Genomic DNA, 17,923 nt, shown 5'->3' on the forward strand with positions numbered 1-17,923 from the left:
TTTTGACAGAAGTAAAAACATAGAAGTGTAACAATGTTTTCTCCAGTGCTTCAGCTGAACCTAAAGCATATTAATTCCTTTAGTTAGATGAGGTCGACTCGTACAGAAATGCTGAAGTTTGATTCCATAAAGAGAAATCAGTAATTTCTAATTATAGTGAGACAAAGCAAGACAAAATAAAACATTACATCATCTTATGCTGTCTCTGATGTTAAATACAAATTTAAATAAAGGTAGATTTTCCATGCCTTGGTGAGACTTGAGGGGGTGCAAATCAAAACATTCTAACACAGTTTCACATATACATAAAGCAGACTGCTCACATAAACAGACACAGTGAACACTATCTACTGTTCTAAGTATTATCCATTTTCTTTATACAGTACTCTTCTGTACATGACTTCAGTTTTTGATATTTAGCCCAGAAATAGTGATGGGTAGGTGGTGGTGTGTGTGTACTTTTTACAGACAAAACTTGGAAATCTCATGACAACAGCTTGTCTCCCCCTAATAACATATCCAGAGATTTCTCTTATTTTCTACAAAATTCGCAATTTTTAAGCAATAGATTGCTTATTCGCCATGATTTTTGTTTTTCCTCTGGGAGAGAGCATACATTTCTACAGAGAAATCACTCAAAGTGGGTCACAGCAGAAATGACATTTATTTCCTCTGACAAGTACTTTAAGATTTATGAATAAAATTCAAATAACAGGATGGAAGGCATACTCACTAGTGTTACTGAAATAAGCTTCTAGCATGGTTGATTTAAGAATAGAAGATTTTAAATTGCAATCAATTCAAATGAATAACTGACATATATGAGTGAAACAGGCATCGTCTTTTGAGGACTCCAGGCATATACCATTCTTGCATTTTATTTTTTCATGTTTAAAACTGAAAACTTTCTACTTACCATTTTTATGTCCTAAAAATCAAATTTAAAATTTTTAAATTTTGCAAATTTCCAAATAATTTAACAAATCCCTCTTTTCCTACTCATTTCAGTCTCTGTGGTCATTTACATAGGTTGCTTTTATTCCAGCGACCTCACCTCACAGATCTTGATATATGCCTGAATTTCACTTTCATTGGCTCAGCAAGTTTCCTAGCTGCTAAAATTTGTGAAAAGCACAGCCTGAATTTTTCTGAACTGTGTTTTTTGGCTAAATCCAGATTGTTAGTCTACGGGAGGCTTCCCAGGTGAATGAGCCACACTGAAAGCAATCTTTGCATATTTTGTTCATTCTTTTTTCAGTAAAAAGAAAAAAGGCCAAAAATACAGAAACATTCTATTCTGTAGAAAACATTCAGGCAAATTAGGCATGGATTTTAGCATCATTCTATGTAAATTGTTACAGGTATACTGGTTATTTGTTCAATGTTTCAGAAAGATATATCCTTGCCATTCGTAGTGCATTTTCAACCTAACCCTAGCAAATCCAGTTCTTGTGAAGCTGAAGGAATCTTTTGAGCCAACTGCCTCTCTTGAACAAAAATCAATTCAGCAGGCATCATAATTACTTAGAAAAAGGGCTTACTTGACAAGAAAGAGAGGTTAGGCTAGAATTATTGATTAAATGGATACATTTAATACAATACTCAGCAGAGAAGAACAGCACTTAATATCTTAGTGGTTCAGTCCGAGAGGCATCCAGAGAGGAAAACTGGTAGATAAATTGCCAATAAAACAGCACAGACTCCTTAAAAGGTCTTACCTTCTGCAGAGACTGAGTCTTTATTTAACATCTACCATAAAGATAAATCCCAGATGACTGCCATTTATCAGAAGCCTTAGATCTGGATTTTATCACAATTGCTCAATACGTTATTTGAGGAAAAAAACATCTAAGTAAATCTAAGTCCCTTTAATTTGCCCTTTCTAACAAGCCAGTTGGCTGACAAAAGTCCTTGTCTTATTCCTCATTCTTCCACCTTTGGCAAACCGAATGAATCAAGAGCATTAGAAATTTAAAATGGGAAAGGAACAAAGCTGAGCTGAGCTGAGCTGCAGCAAGAAATTTTGGCTTCCATTTGGTTTTGATTTTCTTTACTGGATGTTTTTCTGCACTTCATAAAGATGGTATTATACTTCTTCCGTATTACCAAATCAAATAAGAACTACGCAGCAAGACTTACAAAAAGTATCTTTGTACTGGGTCCCAAATATACTGTTCAAAATACTTCAGTACAGATGCTACATGACAAGATATACGAGAGCTCAAACAGTAAAAATTCCTCCTTCACTTCCTAGTAAATCTTTAATTTCTAGTAAAACCTGTTAAGTTAGCAGTAAGGGATATTTTATGATTTGCAAAAACTTGCTATACAACATTAAGTTTATTAAGTCATACTTTACTACCACGCTTAATGTAAATATTCTCCTCATGTTCCTACATCTCTCCCGTAACAGCAGAGATGTTTCAAGCAAAAAACTGATTACAGATATCCAGAACTGATATCAAAGAACACAAATAATTTGAAAGCTCATTAAACGTTAGCCAATATTATCCTTCTCATAAAAGTACGTAAATTGTCAATTTCCAAGTCTTATTTTTTTCCCTAGTTGTCAAATAAACTAAGCCTGTAGCACAACTATACTTACCAAAACCAGGACATGTTTTCTGATACAATGTAATTCAGGATTTATACCCTATGAATTAAATGTAGATGTTTGCAGACACTAAGTCAAAGTAATAAAGTTCCTTAATTTTCACTTGCTACGTTTTGCAATGTTTTTAGTCCTCAGCAGTTGTTCTAATACTGAATGAAAATAGTTAAAGTCTCCTTTTTAGGGCCCATAAGAAGAGAAACTGTCATAGTCATGATTTTATGAAAGCCAATCCCCTTCATTTTTACCCTTCTGCCAATTGTTCCTTAAGTACCTTTCATAAACTAAAACTATCTAATAAAATTTCCCATTTCCCCATTTACTACATTATAATTTTCCCTCAACCAAAAAAAAAAGAAAATAAAGAAGCTAGTTTAAAAAATATTTTTTCTATATTTAGCCAAAACTGATAGCTAAATATATTCTTTCAGAGATGAACAAGCTACAGACATATAGAAACAATTTTGAGATAATTCCATAACAAGTAAATAATGATTTTACTCTTACGGAGGCCAGAAACATACCTAGAATTGGATGTCAGCATTCTACAACAGCGAATTATTTAGGAAAATACAACAATATATAAATAAAATATAGATGTATTTTATATATACACACACATACAACTCACTCTCTAAATATACATACACTCACATACATACTTATATAAAGATCTTACTCAAAAGTCAGGCCAAATGATTAAATGTAGTATTTCCTTTATCTTCATGCTGAATCTCAAAAAAAATTATTTGCAGTCTAGGTCATCGTAAAGCTCCTAAAGCTAATGAAGTATATACTTACATTCAAACTATGAAAAAGACATTGCTATCAAACAATATATTTCAACAATGAAAGTATTCCTAATTATACTCTTACCTCATAATGGATGCTGAAATCTAAGTTATTGCAGTTAAGGACTTTTTTTTTTTTTTTCTCCACAAGTATAGAAAACATTTCCAATCTATTTCTACATGCTAATTTGGAAGGTACTAATTTGTATCCTGAAAACTACGCAGACAACTGGATCTTAAGAACAAGTAAGTATTTTTACAAGAACGTAATAAATTTAAATTTAATAACTATCATAAAAATACTAGTTAATCTAATTTTGTTCCCTTATATTACTTAACCACTTAAAATGCATTAAAACTGCCAAGCTAAAAGAATAGCAGTATCCATAGGAATAATTTTTAGCCAAATGGGTCCTGCTGTCTTTGTGATATTCTATACATCATCATTATAGACTGGCTGGAAATCTTGTATTATTGCAGCAGCTTTAATAAATAGGCATGGTACACTGTTGCCCACACACCACGTACCAATGTTAGTAATGTTTTAGGCTTCTCACCTTGTCAATCATTTTTCGGGCTTCCATTTCTTCAGAATTAGGATTTTCCAACTCAATAGTGTAAGTACCTTTGTCACTCTGGTCATCCTCATTGTCCTTTTCAGTGGCAGCAGAAATATGTTGACTTTTCAACTTTTTGTCCACCTCCTGGTTCTGATTAGGCCTATGGCCAAGGCTTCCTGAACTCCTTAACAGTGCCGCTTGTAGGACAGGCAATGCAGCAGAGGGTTCTTCTGACTTTTGCTTCAACAGTTTTGCATGAACACCATGTACTGCTCTGTGATGTGCTGAGCTAGCCTGCACAGACGAAGGAACAGCTTTCTCTGCTGATGGAGGCTTCACTCTTTCAGACCGTGCATGAGGTGTGGGAGAAGGAGTTTCTGGGCACAGAGCTCCTACGTTCTGAGAAAAAGAGTAAGAACGTCTCTTTCGAGGATGGTCTTCATCAAAAAACTCAATCATAAAAGCAGTTTGACTCGCACCAGTTTGCTCTTGTTGCTTTTCTGTGGAATGGACTTTCTGGTGTGACTTTTTCAGCTCTGCATGATGGTTTCTTAAGTGTTCTTCAAGCGCTGCCCGCTTACTATAATGCCGGTGTGCACCAGCATTTTCTGAATCACTTTGTGTACCATCATCATGTTTATTCCCTACAAAAAAGCAGAAGGATTTATAAAACTACGAAATTAAAACAAAAAACAAACAAAAAACACTCAACACATACAAAAGAAACTGGCAAAGTAAAAAAGAAATTTCTTCTTGATTTACTGTGTAGAATCCAACAGCATTTGGTAACCGGTTCTGCAAATATTGTACAACTACAGCTAAAGCTACCAGTCAAACAATGAAACCTTTTACAAACTGATCAGTAACATTAGCATATTTGAATTGCTTTTTTTCCACCAAAATTCAAATCTATAAATACTTTATCAATGACATACAGCTGGTAAAATATTGCCTTTTCTGTTAGAGTTTGGAGACAACGTTTTTCCCAACTATATTAATTTTGTTACGCAGCCAGTTGATTACAAATGACTACTGAAACATTCTAGGCAAGGTTAAAACGGAAGAAAAACAACAACAACAAAAACCCTAACATATAACCTGTATATAATCCTTCCAGTTTCCGAAAATATATTTTGAGAGCCACAGCTTATATTATTGGATGGGTCTTTTCCCCACCAATTACAACAGCTTATCATGAGAAATGTCTACTTAAAATTGGAATTAATTCTTTATTATTCTATCCAGGAAGCACAGTGAATTCTTCCATCATTCACTCCTCTCAGCATCTGATGTACTACCATCAGGATCTAAAATGGTTATTACTTATTCATAACTACTACTACTGCTTTGAGATCTATGGATATTGGTTATGTATTTAATAAATCATACATACATACGTAAACATACTCAGTAAGGATGCCTTAATGATGCCTTAAAACGTATGGAAAGTTTAATGCTCATACAGAGTAAGTCACATTTAACGCTGAGCAATCTCATGTACCATGAAACAGTCCACACTTTTTTAAGTTTTAGCTCACTTCCTCCAGGGAAGGAACAGTTTTGCCTTCTTTAAACTCTTTCGTATGAGGACTTAGGTTTATGTAGAATGTACAAGTGAATTTTTTTTCCTTCTGCAGAGGACAGCTTTCTAATGGTTTTCGCACTTACACAGGATAGGCAACCACTGTTCATTTACAACAGGAATCATATGTTGGAAAGCCTTCCTAGCAGACTAACAACATGGCATACACTGCTGAAATTCTTACTACATTCCTGTTTGGGGCAGAGACCTCCTCTTTATTACCTATTTGCATAACTCCTAAGAAAATGACTGTAATAGTTCATACAGTTCCAAATAATAACAGTTAATAGGAACACCATTGTGAAAGTCATACAACATTATTTTAGCAGTGTGACTTCACTATAGGGTATAGTAGGAAAAAAATAGAGGAGAAAAAAACCAAAAAAATCTAACTTTCAAAGCAGCTAGATACATACCACACCTTTATGACTTGAAATAGTGCAATATAAGGGAGAGAGTACAAACAGATAACAGAAGATTACAAAACTCAGACAATTTGTCATGGCCAAATGCAACATATAACTAATATCTCTCAGCTGAATATTTATCAAGCTTTCATGAGTTTCTGCTACAAGGAGAAGGCTAAAGCCTTATAAACAAAGTCCTTCCTATTTATCAAAGTGGCGTAGATAATATTTTTAAAAATATTTTAAAAAATATTCATGAATGAGATACAATATCATGAAGACCAAAGAAAGCTCTACGATACTCTTCACAAGAAGTATTACACTATTACCTGAATGTTAGTGCATCGGTGCTAGCATGTTTTCAAATTTTTTTTTTTTTTTTTTTAACATTACTTTGAAAGAGCTAGCCTTAAAAAGCAGACTTTTGATCAGTACAACAAAACACTTTTCTTCTAATCCCAGTTATCTTAGATATACTACTGTTTGGAGGGGAAAAAAATAAATAAAAATCAAGAAATTGGGAATTGCAGAGTTAACCTGCTGAAATTAAAAGAGAAAACAGGTGCTTAAATTTCTTCTGAAGTTTTCATTCTGAAAGTTTGAATGTCACTGGGATTTTCATCTGCAAACCAAAACATTTTTTCTTTATTCTGCTAAGTGGAATCCAAAAGAAAGTACACATTTCACAGTTAACATTCGATTTCATTTTATTTGAAATGTCATTGTCTGCAGTAAATGAACATGTATAATCAACTGGAACGTCATTCAACAGCAGTATTCTTGCAAATACAATATCCTGCCAATTTAGTATAAAAATTGAGCTTCTTGGTCTATTTCAGATTCATGACTCAAGCTTGACTCCATCGCACATGATCAATTTAAGCAGAATAACTATACAATGCATACCTTGCCATGACTTCCTTAGATCTCATCAATATTCACAGAACGTATGCTATTAGAAGAGTTGCTAAAACTGTAAATTGAACTTCAGAGCTTTGATTCTCAAAAGCAATTCAGCTTTTTAAATAATATTCTGGAAAAAGTGAAATATATAAAATGTAGGTCAGGTTTAGGTTTTTTCTTTCTCCCCGATTTCAACTGCAGCCTGAATTAGAACATCTCCAATTAGTATACTTACCATAAGATGATTTAGGATTTTTTTTTTTAATTCTCCTTTTAAAGTCTTAACTGTGTAATAAGATTCCCCAGGGCAGATCCCTGTGCGAATGTGGAGTATCCACAGTTTCAGCTGAACTCCGCAAAGGCTCAGGGATCCACTTACTGGATGGTGGTGAAGGACTGTTACCTTCAGAAATAAGCATAGTTGGAATTATTCACTTTACCTTTCAGTCTCTTCAAGTATACTGGAACATCACTCTTAATACTTTTGGAATCCTCCTCTGTTGGTTCCCATATCATTCTGGGAGGATTGTTCTGTGCTAGCCAATCTGCTACTTTGCTCTCTGCAGCCATCATCACAGTTTGAAGCCCAGGCAGGTCCTGGCCACTAGAGGAAGAAGGCTTCTTTGACTTGTGGCGCTGTTCAGATGTGAATTTTGTCACATGATCTTTGATTGTTACTTTTCCTGGAGTGTTGTCATCAAATTCAATGGTAAAGGAAGCATGCCCTGCACCTGCTGCATGGGAGCTCTGTGTGTCTTTTGTTGGAATTTCATGAATAGCACTCTCTGCTATTTGTGAAGGTTGCTGGAATTCTTTTGTAGGGATTTCAAAATAACTTGGCTCCCTACAGAAAGGATAAAGTTCTTCACTTGCAGCTGCAGATTGCTCCTCAGCTTGCTTGGCATCTGTGCTGCATCCTATTAAGAAAAATAAAAAATAGATTTCACAATACTGGGGAACTTCAGGTTCTTCAAGAAATTTCCGAACTCCTGTAAAGGCCACTTGAATAATTTCTGGAATAAACTGCAAGATTGTGGAGATGATTGAGCAACACAGTTCTGGAACTACAATTCCAGAATTACATTAAAAAAAAGCATTACTGAAAAGACAGCACGAGCTTTGGCTGTAAGGACTGTGAAGTGGCAAAAGCTCACTTTGATTTTTGTCAAAAAAAATTTGCATTCCAATAGATTTTTAGATGATGTAAAGAGCAGATGAGCTATTAGCAACATAGAAAATTGGCAAAAACCACTACAGAAAATAATTGAGAAGATCATTATAGCAGTTCCAATCTATCTGAAAAATGTCAAATCCAGGTGCCCCCAAATTAAGTGCTAGTGATCTGGCTCCACCTCCTACAGTGGATGGCTAGTATAATTTTGTTTGGTAAGATTCTTTGGAAAAACAATTCACACATTAATGCAAGATAAACATCAATTCTGCCTTGACTATTACAAGACTTATGAGCATTGCAAAGTGTTTTGGAACACAAATACTTTTTATGTTTCTACCAAACGTAAAAGAATCAAACTAAATACTAATGTCTGCTTGCATTCCACTTGTTACCTTAACTTGTAAAAGCACTAAGAAAGCAGATTAGAGCAACAATAACTTGGAGCATGCAGCATGTTACAAAATCATGCTCTGAACTGGGTAAAGAAAGTAGGATGTGGAAAGACCATGGAGTAGGAACTCAGAGTTCCACTGTTTAGCCTCAATGAATGTTAAAGCTTCTTGTGGTTACTAGAAAAGCCATAGATATACCTTTAAGAAAACAAGCCTTTTGATTGCATTTCAGAGAGTAGTAAACCATCCAAAATATCTGGTGTAAAGATGTGCTAAAAGCAACAGATGCTCAAGAGGTTAGCAGCCATAGCAAGTTACATTCCAAAAGAAGAATTCTGCATAGTTCCTACGTGTTTTATCATGAACCACATTAAGATGTTTAAGAAAGCATTTTAGCTTGCCAAGTAAAGGAATAAGAATGCGATTAATAGATTTGTGTGGCTAAAAACTGCCAAACCGTATCAGCTGAGATGTTCATACACAAGTGTTGACTTCATTATGCAGTAAGGTAGCAACGGAAATAGATTTATACTATAGTCATGAGTTTAATGAGTAAAGGAGGAAGGGTGCCGTAATATGCCTCTGCCACTCTTCACAAACATATGCTTTTTGTGAATATTTAGGAAAAGGTTAAAAATATTATGAAAATTTAAGAAGGATAGTAATTTTATATGAATAAATATGAACTAGTTTGGGAATAACATAATAGCTGAAAAAGTTTAAAAAAAAAAAGGGGGGAAAAAGATGTAATGGAGGGATGACAAAATTAGTAGACATTCCTGGTCGATCACCATAATTGGATACCGATGGGATAAAATAACTCTTTCATAGAGACACATGGGGTTGTTTTAATTTATTTTATGTAAACGTAGCTGTTGCAAACACAAAAGATGCTCAGAATTCAGACGCTCTTTATATTTTTCTGCTGCATGCCAAGAATATCCTAGCTAACACTTTCAAGTGAGACAAGTTCCTTCCAGATCAGCCCTTGCACTGTCAATTTCTAAACCAGCCTGTACTCAGGAATCTCCTACATTTTGAGTATCTCATCTTTGTTGTGTGGTTTTTAGGCACTGCAACAGCAACTCACTACTGCATTCCCTGGGAAACTGAACGCCATTTTAGTCCCCATCCTGAAAGCACTTTTGACAGTAGATCAGCATTAAAAATGAATCCATTTTATTGATGCAAAGTTCATTAAAACAGCTTCTATTTTAAAATAGAAAACATACAGAAATAAAAGTTGCACATTGCAGCCACTGTATTTCAGGTGAACTGCCATCATTCTCCCTCTTTTTCATCTAGCTAACAAGCTAGAATGGACCTAGCTCTGCCAAGGTCAAATCTTTAGCCAAGATCCTTAGAGTATGCAACGCTATTATTAAACAGGACACTAATCCACCAGAGACCAAGCTCATAGGTATCCTATTCTCATTTGGTTCCAATCAGATTCAAAGCTTCAAACTTATGCTTTTATATAACTAATAAAACCAGTAATTATACAAGATATTGCGTTGAATGCTCCCTCAAAATATGACTGGTTAATATAGTACGTAATGAGATTCTTGCAATAAATTTAGCATTTGAAATTAACTTTTTATACAATAATGATATGCACAGGCTTTGATTCTGATATTATTGTTTAAATTGGTGCTATAACATTGTTTGAACCTAAATTATGACAGAGTGAATTTATCTATATTTGTAATTCACTTTATAATTTAAAGTAATTTCTACCCAAATAGAGAAATTATTAGAAATCAGTTTAAAATATCTGATGTACAAACCAATTTTAATTACCCCAAAATACTGCTTTGAAATCAAAGTACTTGCATTTTTAGATAAACCATAATTGATCAACATAAATTGAAAATTAATTTAGATCTTGATCTAAATTATCTTTAGAAATCTTTCCACTAAAGTTCTAAATGTAATTTCTTACAAGTATCTAAATGTTATAAATAGTGACCTATAAAATAGCCTTACCTTTGAAATCCTATTATAAAACGTCATCTGTCATGCTGAAGGAAATTATGTATCAGGATAAATATGAATAGCATTGAGAGAAAGGCCTCAAGCAAATACTCCAATGTAGTGATCACCACAGCTCTCTATTGTATTTTAACAGAATGAGCATAGCATTTGTATAGCAAAAAACGCAATTTTATGGAACTGCAATTGAAAGCATGTGCTTTGGGAAACAAGGAGAAGAAACTGTGCCATGAGTTGTGCCAAACAGGGGAGAATGAAAGGAAAAAGGCAGAAACAGAACAGGTGAATCTGTGAAGCAGCAGCTTTCTTTCTACAGAGGTCTAGAGCTATAAAAGAAAATGAACCACAGTTCCTGTGGGGCAAATAAAGAAGCAAAAACTGTAGTGGGATTATTAGTCATATAATAAACTCTGGAAGGGAAGATGATCTAGGAGAGATTCTTTGCTAAGTGGAAAACCATGTAACATTCAGGAAACCACAATCTTAAGCAAATGCAGATTCAGGAAGATTCTCTGTTGGAATAATTTCAGAGACAGAACCAACAGAAAAGCAAGATTCACTGGGTGACATTAACAACATTACACTTCATAGTGTTTTTTTTTCTTTTTTAAAATATTTTTTAGTGTGTTACACACACAAGCAGTCAGAATCCTAGAACTCCACTTGCCAAGCAGGACAGGAAATGTCATAGATGTTCAGCGCTCTTCAACACAATTTACCTGATGGGCAAGAAATTGCTTGTAAATATTAATATACTGTTCATAAGACTGTGGAAAATGTTTTCTAAGATTTCATCCTATGTTCAGGTAGTTCAGAAAAGTTATTTGTTTTTCTGCCTCAAAAACACAACTTTAAGATTAAAAGCTGTAAAGGAAAATGATCTGGAATTAGCAAAGCACTTCCTGAAAAAAAAATTCTGCAAGCCCAGAGCAGAACAAAAGATCCTCATTTACTGTTTTTTCTTCTATTTTAAAACTAACTAGTTTGCTACTGGCTATAATAAACAAACTTCCTTTTTGTTTTCCAAAGGTATGAATACAGACAGAAATGTCGTATTTGCATAATATCCAAAATATTTTTATATTTTTGGCTTTATATTTGGTAGCGTGCAACGATACGCTTAACGAAATAGCAGTTACCTATTTTAAGTGCTTAACAGAATTTTATTTTTCTCTTTTCTAATGAAAATTTCCCTTCTCAATATTGCTGCCTTTTATTTCTCACTTACCTTTTAGTCTCTTTTTTTTGGCCAATTCTTTTATTTTGCACAGTGAAGCAATATCAGTTTTCTAATGGCACTATTTTTCATTTTAACAGTTAAAAATATGTGTAACGGTTTACTTATATTAAATAAAATTATTTTTTGTATTTTGATGATGTTATAACTTGCCTTATCAAATGCTATCAAAATTGCATTGTATAAAAATTTCTACCTCTCACAATAAGTAATTTAACTGAGTGCTTTAAAGGGGTTAAAATGAAAACTGATCTTACTTAAATATTTTCAGGTTATGGTTCTAAAAAGTTCTGTAAGCTTCCTGTGACATACTGTGCCCATTCACTTCTATAGCTTTGCATAGCAAGTGTTATATACGCAGCACCTGCCTGTATTGCAGGCCAAAAGTCAGTGCAGCTCTAAAACATATTAAGAACTTGAATATTAATTTTAATCATTACATATATGTCCTTTTATAATATCAGTCAGCCTGCTTTGCCTTAGAATGACACATCTTCTAAAATTTGAGGAATATTTCATGTGATATATTGTTAGGCAATGTTGGAATTCAAAAATGCTTCATGTCAAAGACAAAAAGGACTTCAGACTCTTAAATTCTGTTTAAAAATAATGACTTGTCTCCTTTCTTAGGTTTCTGGTAAAGAAATTAATGAAGTAAAGTTCTACAACTACTACTGACACCAGCAGAAAAGGTTTTTCTTCTTCCAAGAAGCAAGAATGTAGCACAGGGCAACAAAAATAATTACACACCCAGCAAGCTTACCATTGGCAAGAAAAGCCAGAGGAAATAAACGCTCCACTTTGATTTACCAGCTGCAGCATAGATAGTATAAAGTTATAGCATATGTGTATATGCAACAATCTATTTTAATACTAGCTAATATACCATGAATAATACAATTAGGCAGTACCAGCCTCTGGAAAAGCAGAAAAAGCAGAAAGCTTTTTCTTTTTTTTTTTTCTTTTTCTTTTTTTTTTTTTTTTTTTTAAATCTCTCAGTCCTTCTTCTCTTTGCAAATAATTCCCATTAGTGAGTTTCCATTGAGATAGAAAGACAGTAATACTTAAATAATCTTATTAACTTGAGACTGTAAAGACTAATTGTCTATAGTTGGTTTAGCAGAAACAAATCTCCCATTTGAATCTCCTCATTAAACCTTGTCCCATCTCTTATAATTCATGCCATCTTTTCTATTCAATGAATAATCATGTACCAAATCATTAAAGCATGAAGCAGACTCTTCACAGGATTAATTTCTTAAACTGGTATCAAGACTTATGAATTTGAGTTACTAAACAAAAAGTTTAAAGAACTTACATAAGTAAATTAGGCTGCAAGTTGCTTTTTTTTTTTTTTTTTAAGGCGGTTAAAAATTATGTTTCAATTTGGTGTATTAAATACTTGCAATAATATAATCTGAGCACAGAAAAGGGTAAATAAACACATCTATTTTGAATTGTTTTGGTAGATCACAAAGTTCAATTTTTAGTTCAAAAAATACCCAAACATGAAAGTCTTGTAAAGGTTCAGATTGCCTTTCATTATAAAGTGGTTCTTTTTATTGATTTCCAATTGTTATATTCACCCACGTAACAGGATCTAAGTCCATGAAAAAAAATACATACTGAATTGTTGAAAATTAACTTAAAAGTTTTCCTGAGTAGTAACTGTACGCCGGGGGGGCCTGAAGACCTTATGTATTTATTTTATAATGGTATGAAAACATTCAGGATATTTCTTTTTGCATAATTCTACCCAGATATTATATTTAGTGTTCTGGTATTAAAGAAAAGAATCCCCAAGGCAAATATCACCTTTATCTGGTCTCTCACGCTTTCTGCCAAAACTGCTAAAAGTCATCTACAAGAGTCAGACTAGTAGAAACATGACTAATGTCTAGTTAGAGATCAAGTGACTGAAACACATAAATCAGTTTTTTACGCATGAGATTTTTAAATCTACATCCTCCAGAATTATTTTTCAGAAAGCGATTTTTTTTTTTTTTTGGAGCAGCATCTTCGTATAACATTTCACATAAGCCTTTGTTCACTATGTGCTTATTCAAACTGAACTCTATTCTTGTATATTTATTAGTCCCTCAGTTTAGGGAAGCAGAAGCTATTCCTGCATTTCATTTAGAATAATTCTACTCATAGGAGATGTGTTCATGATTAAATAACAACAACTTCAGCAAAAGAGATTCCTAACATACGTTGTACGGTTAACAAAAAATCAAAATGATGTATTTGCTAGGAAGGCTCCAGACCCTAATGTTTTATATATATGGAAAACAAACTCACTCACTCAACGAAATTCTGTACAAAATATTAGTGTCTTCTCCATTCACCTTATGATGACCTCACTAGGATGAGGCATGTCAAACATAGCCCCATCGCTCAAGTTCTGTCTTGAACAGACTTATTTCCATTTACCACTAAAACAGATTGCACCTCACTGATCACTTAGTTTAAAAGGAGATTGGCCTCTTATTTTATTCTGGACTCAGGAAACAAGGCAGAAGTACTGATCACTTTCTGAAAAATCTCTTGGCAAAATACATACACTAGCATGTAAACTCTATAATGCCATATTGCTTCTGAAAAAGCAATTTAAAATTATGATAAAAAGCAAGAATATACATTTACTAAACAGAAACTGAAAAAGAATCCTGTGTCATACCTTGTTACTGTCATTACATCAAAATCACAGACATGAGGATATTACTTTTTAATAATCCTGTATTTAATGAGTGCAAAAACATTCATGATTTAAAATTAAACCAGTCTATATGGATACAAAAAAACATAAAAAAAACCCTTTATCACGCTTTTGTTATATTGGTTTGCTACAGATGTTAGCATCCAAGCAATAAAAACACAGATGTCAGAGGCATTACCATCCCTGTCTTGAAATATATAGCAAGATATAAAGTCACAGGTTTTAGAGTCAATACTTCATGCTTCCTGTAATCAGCAAAGTAAGGAGACACATTAGGCTAACAAGTCTATCAGTGGCATTATGTGAAGGCAAGGACTTGCTGGTTTTTCTTTGTAGCTGACAACATATGCTCTTTTCCTTCATGTTGAGGAAAACGGAAGCAAAACAATACATGGCAATCATCGTCTCTTACTATCATTGCCATTAGGGAGAAAGTTGGACTTTCTTAAAAATGCTACAATTCAAAGAACAAATTTCCAGAGAAGATTCGAGTTCCACAATTGTAGAGTCAGACATGCCTAATGCAGAATATTTAATATGTACTCACAGAGCCTTCATAAGAGTGCACAATAATGTATCCTGCTCACAGCGTGTTGGTAATGTTTTATTAAAAATGAAGAAAGTGTCCTATAATTTTACAAAACAACTATATCACAAAGTAGTATGTGACAAAGTTGTTTTAGCTCTATAAAAACTGTCACTACTTTGGATGGCTTCACCTGGTCTCTCTATACCAGCCCAAATCTTAAGGGACTTCCTTTACTGGCTAAGTTATGAGGACTTTAGTCACTAAAGGCTAGGACAAAACGCTAACTCCAAGGACATTGACTTAAGCACACTGCAGAGTTCTTTTATTTTCACGGTTTGAGAGTTTATTCCAATTCCTCCAAAACAGAAGCCATGACAAACAAGTCAACTACTATTACAAGAAGAGAGAACCCCCACCCTTGCTTAAATATTTTTAAAAATTCCAAACTTAAAACCGTTAGGCCTTGAATTCATGTTTGAACAGCTAAACAAAGACAGGTTGAATTTTATCCTAACTTCAGTAAGTTTTGAAGTTATTTTTCATATTGGAAAAATAGTCATTTTATTTATATGCCTGATGATAGATTTAGAAGACATAGACATTCAGATTTAAATTTTGTCTGCACATATTGTAAATAAACAAGCTAATTAAAAAACCTGTATGGTGTGGAAATAAACATTACCAGTTTAACATCCAACTATGCAAATATTTATTGCATGAAATATGAAATACTAATGCAACAATAATGAATTACAAGAAAGAACGTTAGCATAGATATCTTATATTGCTGAGAGTCAAAAACAAAAATAAAATACTACTAATCATTTTCAGATGAGTTTTTTCTTTTTTTTTTTTTTTTTTTTAAATGTCCCACTGCAATCTCTTAACTTTGAGTATATGAAATGCCAGATATGAATTAAGCTGATACAGGAGAGGACACTGCTTCAGGTAACTTTATAATCTATATTAATTCATAATTAATTATATTACATGCTAAAAACTGATATAACATGTCTGAAATTGGTCTCTGGAAGGGTATACAATTTCTCATAGAATAACTTTTGTAAATAAATTCAATTTTAGTATGCTTTTACCTATGAAAGCTGTCCACGAAACTTCCAAAATACGTCCTTTAGTAAAGAGCAATAAACCCACAAAAAAGAGATGACAGACTTACCAGAAGCCCCCGTTTCGTGCGCTTTTTCTTCACGTTTACTATCCGGCTTATAACCACTTTTTTCATCAGCTTCATCATCCCCCCACCAGGCTGGCTGTCCATACAAAGGTGTACCACGAGGCATGGCAGAAAGATCTACAAAAGCAGCCCAAAGCAGACAAGAGTTTCTTTTCTGTTTAGCTGTGATACTTTTATTCAAATGACAATAACAGAGCGGCTTGTTCAGATCTTTTCTCCTGGAAGCTGAAGTCGATTGCTTGTATGCATTTGCTCAAATACAAAACCAACTTAAGAGACTGGATAAGTGATCTGGGTTCTAAATATAAAAGCTTACTAATGACCTGTTCAAAACTTCTGGCATAAACATTTATGCAAATGCAGCTGATATCTCTCACTCTTACCCTGAAATACCTGTAAACATTATTGTCTGATATCAGCCTGAAGTCATCAGAATAACAGCACATTCCTAAAAGCTGTCTGCTGCTATTTCTGTGAAAAGATTGTCACTTTTACCCACATTGACCTTTCACTGAAATCTGAACTCACCACAAGAAAAACTGATCAAATTTTGCAATGTTGCCAAGATTCCACATAGCTGACAGCTACTACAGAGTACTGAAAGTTACCTAGCGCAAAACATTAGTTAGCGCAACTGCCCTTTTAAACAGGCAATAGTCAAATTATAGCATAATGAAAAAAACGTGTATGTGTTATATACAGAGCCTATACATGATTAAACACATTCAAATGCAAAAGTTAAATAAGAAAGAAAAAGTTTTCTATCTAGATGATAAACTGACTGGACTAGTTTTGACCTGATCTCCTAAGAGAAAAATTTCCTTCTACTGATATTTAGCTATTTTAGCATCACATAGATGTTCTGAAGAGACTTTACAGCTTTTTAAATTTAAAGTGACAACATGCTCTGTTCAACTCCAGGCAGTAGCTTGTCCATTACTTGCCTATTACTAATATTATTCACACTGTTTTATTCTTTGCAAGTCAAAAGATTATATATAATTTGGTAACCACTTCAAAAGTTTCAATATGATCTGAAGACACTAGTTACTCTTTTTCTTCTTTTTTTAAATAGCATACTACTTTAGTCAGTAATAAATAGTTTTTTAAAACTGTGATGGCTGAAGCTTGTGCACTGCCTTAGCAATAGCAAACAACTACATACAGCAACGGAGTCAGAGACTCGGTCCCCAAAAAGCTTCTGATGTGCAAATACAAACTCCTGTCATTAACTTTGATTGCTATTTTTTGGAGGAGTAAAGAGAAAAGACAAGACAGAGGGGGAAAAAAAAGTGTGCTACATTCTGAAAATTTAAGGAGTTGAATGCTGAAGAGGCATATTGAATAGGAATACTGAAGTATTGGATAGGCTATTTGTATCCTTAACAGGATGCTAGATTAGCCAAAAAATCAAACAGGTTAATTACATGCTGTCCTATATGTTCCTAGAGGAAGAAAGACAGAAATCTTTGAAGCAAGTATTCCAGAAAAATTGATTAAACCCAAGCAATCATACAGCCTCAGACTATGGAGTCAGACTTAGTCAGCTCCACCTAAGAAAGAGAAAATACTTGATTCCTGTCTCATTCTTGTGGTTATTTCCTGTAGTAACAGAAAACATAGCAAGCTGTTATAAACAGTTCAGAAATGGAAAATAAACTTTAGAAAGCCTCACACTGGAATTAAGACACTCATGGCAAAGTCAGCAATGTGTTATATAAATACAAACGATGACTTAGAAACAAGAGTGAAGCAATATATATACATTTATTTATATATGTATGTATTTATGTATAATATATATAGAATAGGCATGGAGCTACCTGGGATA

At 33.7% G+C, this 17,923-nt stretch overlaps 1 protein-coding gene across 11 annotated transcripts in view; it reads right to left on the reverse strand.

Annotated features, from left to right (window-relative positions):
- CEP170 (centrosomal protein 170) overlaps nucleotides 1–17,923 on the reverse strand; it is a 111,684-nt gene that overhangs the window by 52,436 nt on the left and 41,325 nt on the right. For all 11 annotated transcript variants that reach the window (XM_068939292.1, XM_068939293.1, XM_068939291.1 and 8 more), the window contains exons 7-9: nucleotides 16,075–16,209; nucleotides 7,295–7,771; nucleotides 3,960–4,606 (exon numbers count right to left, since the gene is read on the reverse strand). In XM_068939292.1, the coding sequence (XP_068795393.1) occupies nucleotides 3,960–4,606; nucleotides 7,295–7,771; nucleotides 16,075–16,209 (1,259 nt within the window). The remainder of the gene's footprint in view (nucleotides 1–3,959; nucleotides 4,607–7,294; nucleotides 7,772–16,074; nucleotides 16,210–17,923) is intronic.

This window comes from Struthio camelus, chromosome 3, assembly GCF_040807025.1.
Source record: "Struthio camelus isolate bStrCam1 chromosome 3, bStrCam1.hap1, whole genome shotgun sequence".
NCBI classification, from domain to species: Eukaryota; Metazoa; Chordata; class Aves; order Struthioniformes; family Struthionidae; genus Struthio; species Struthio camelus.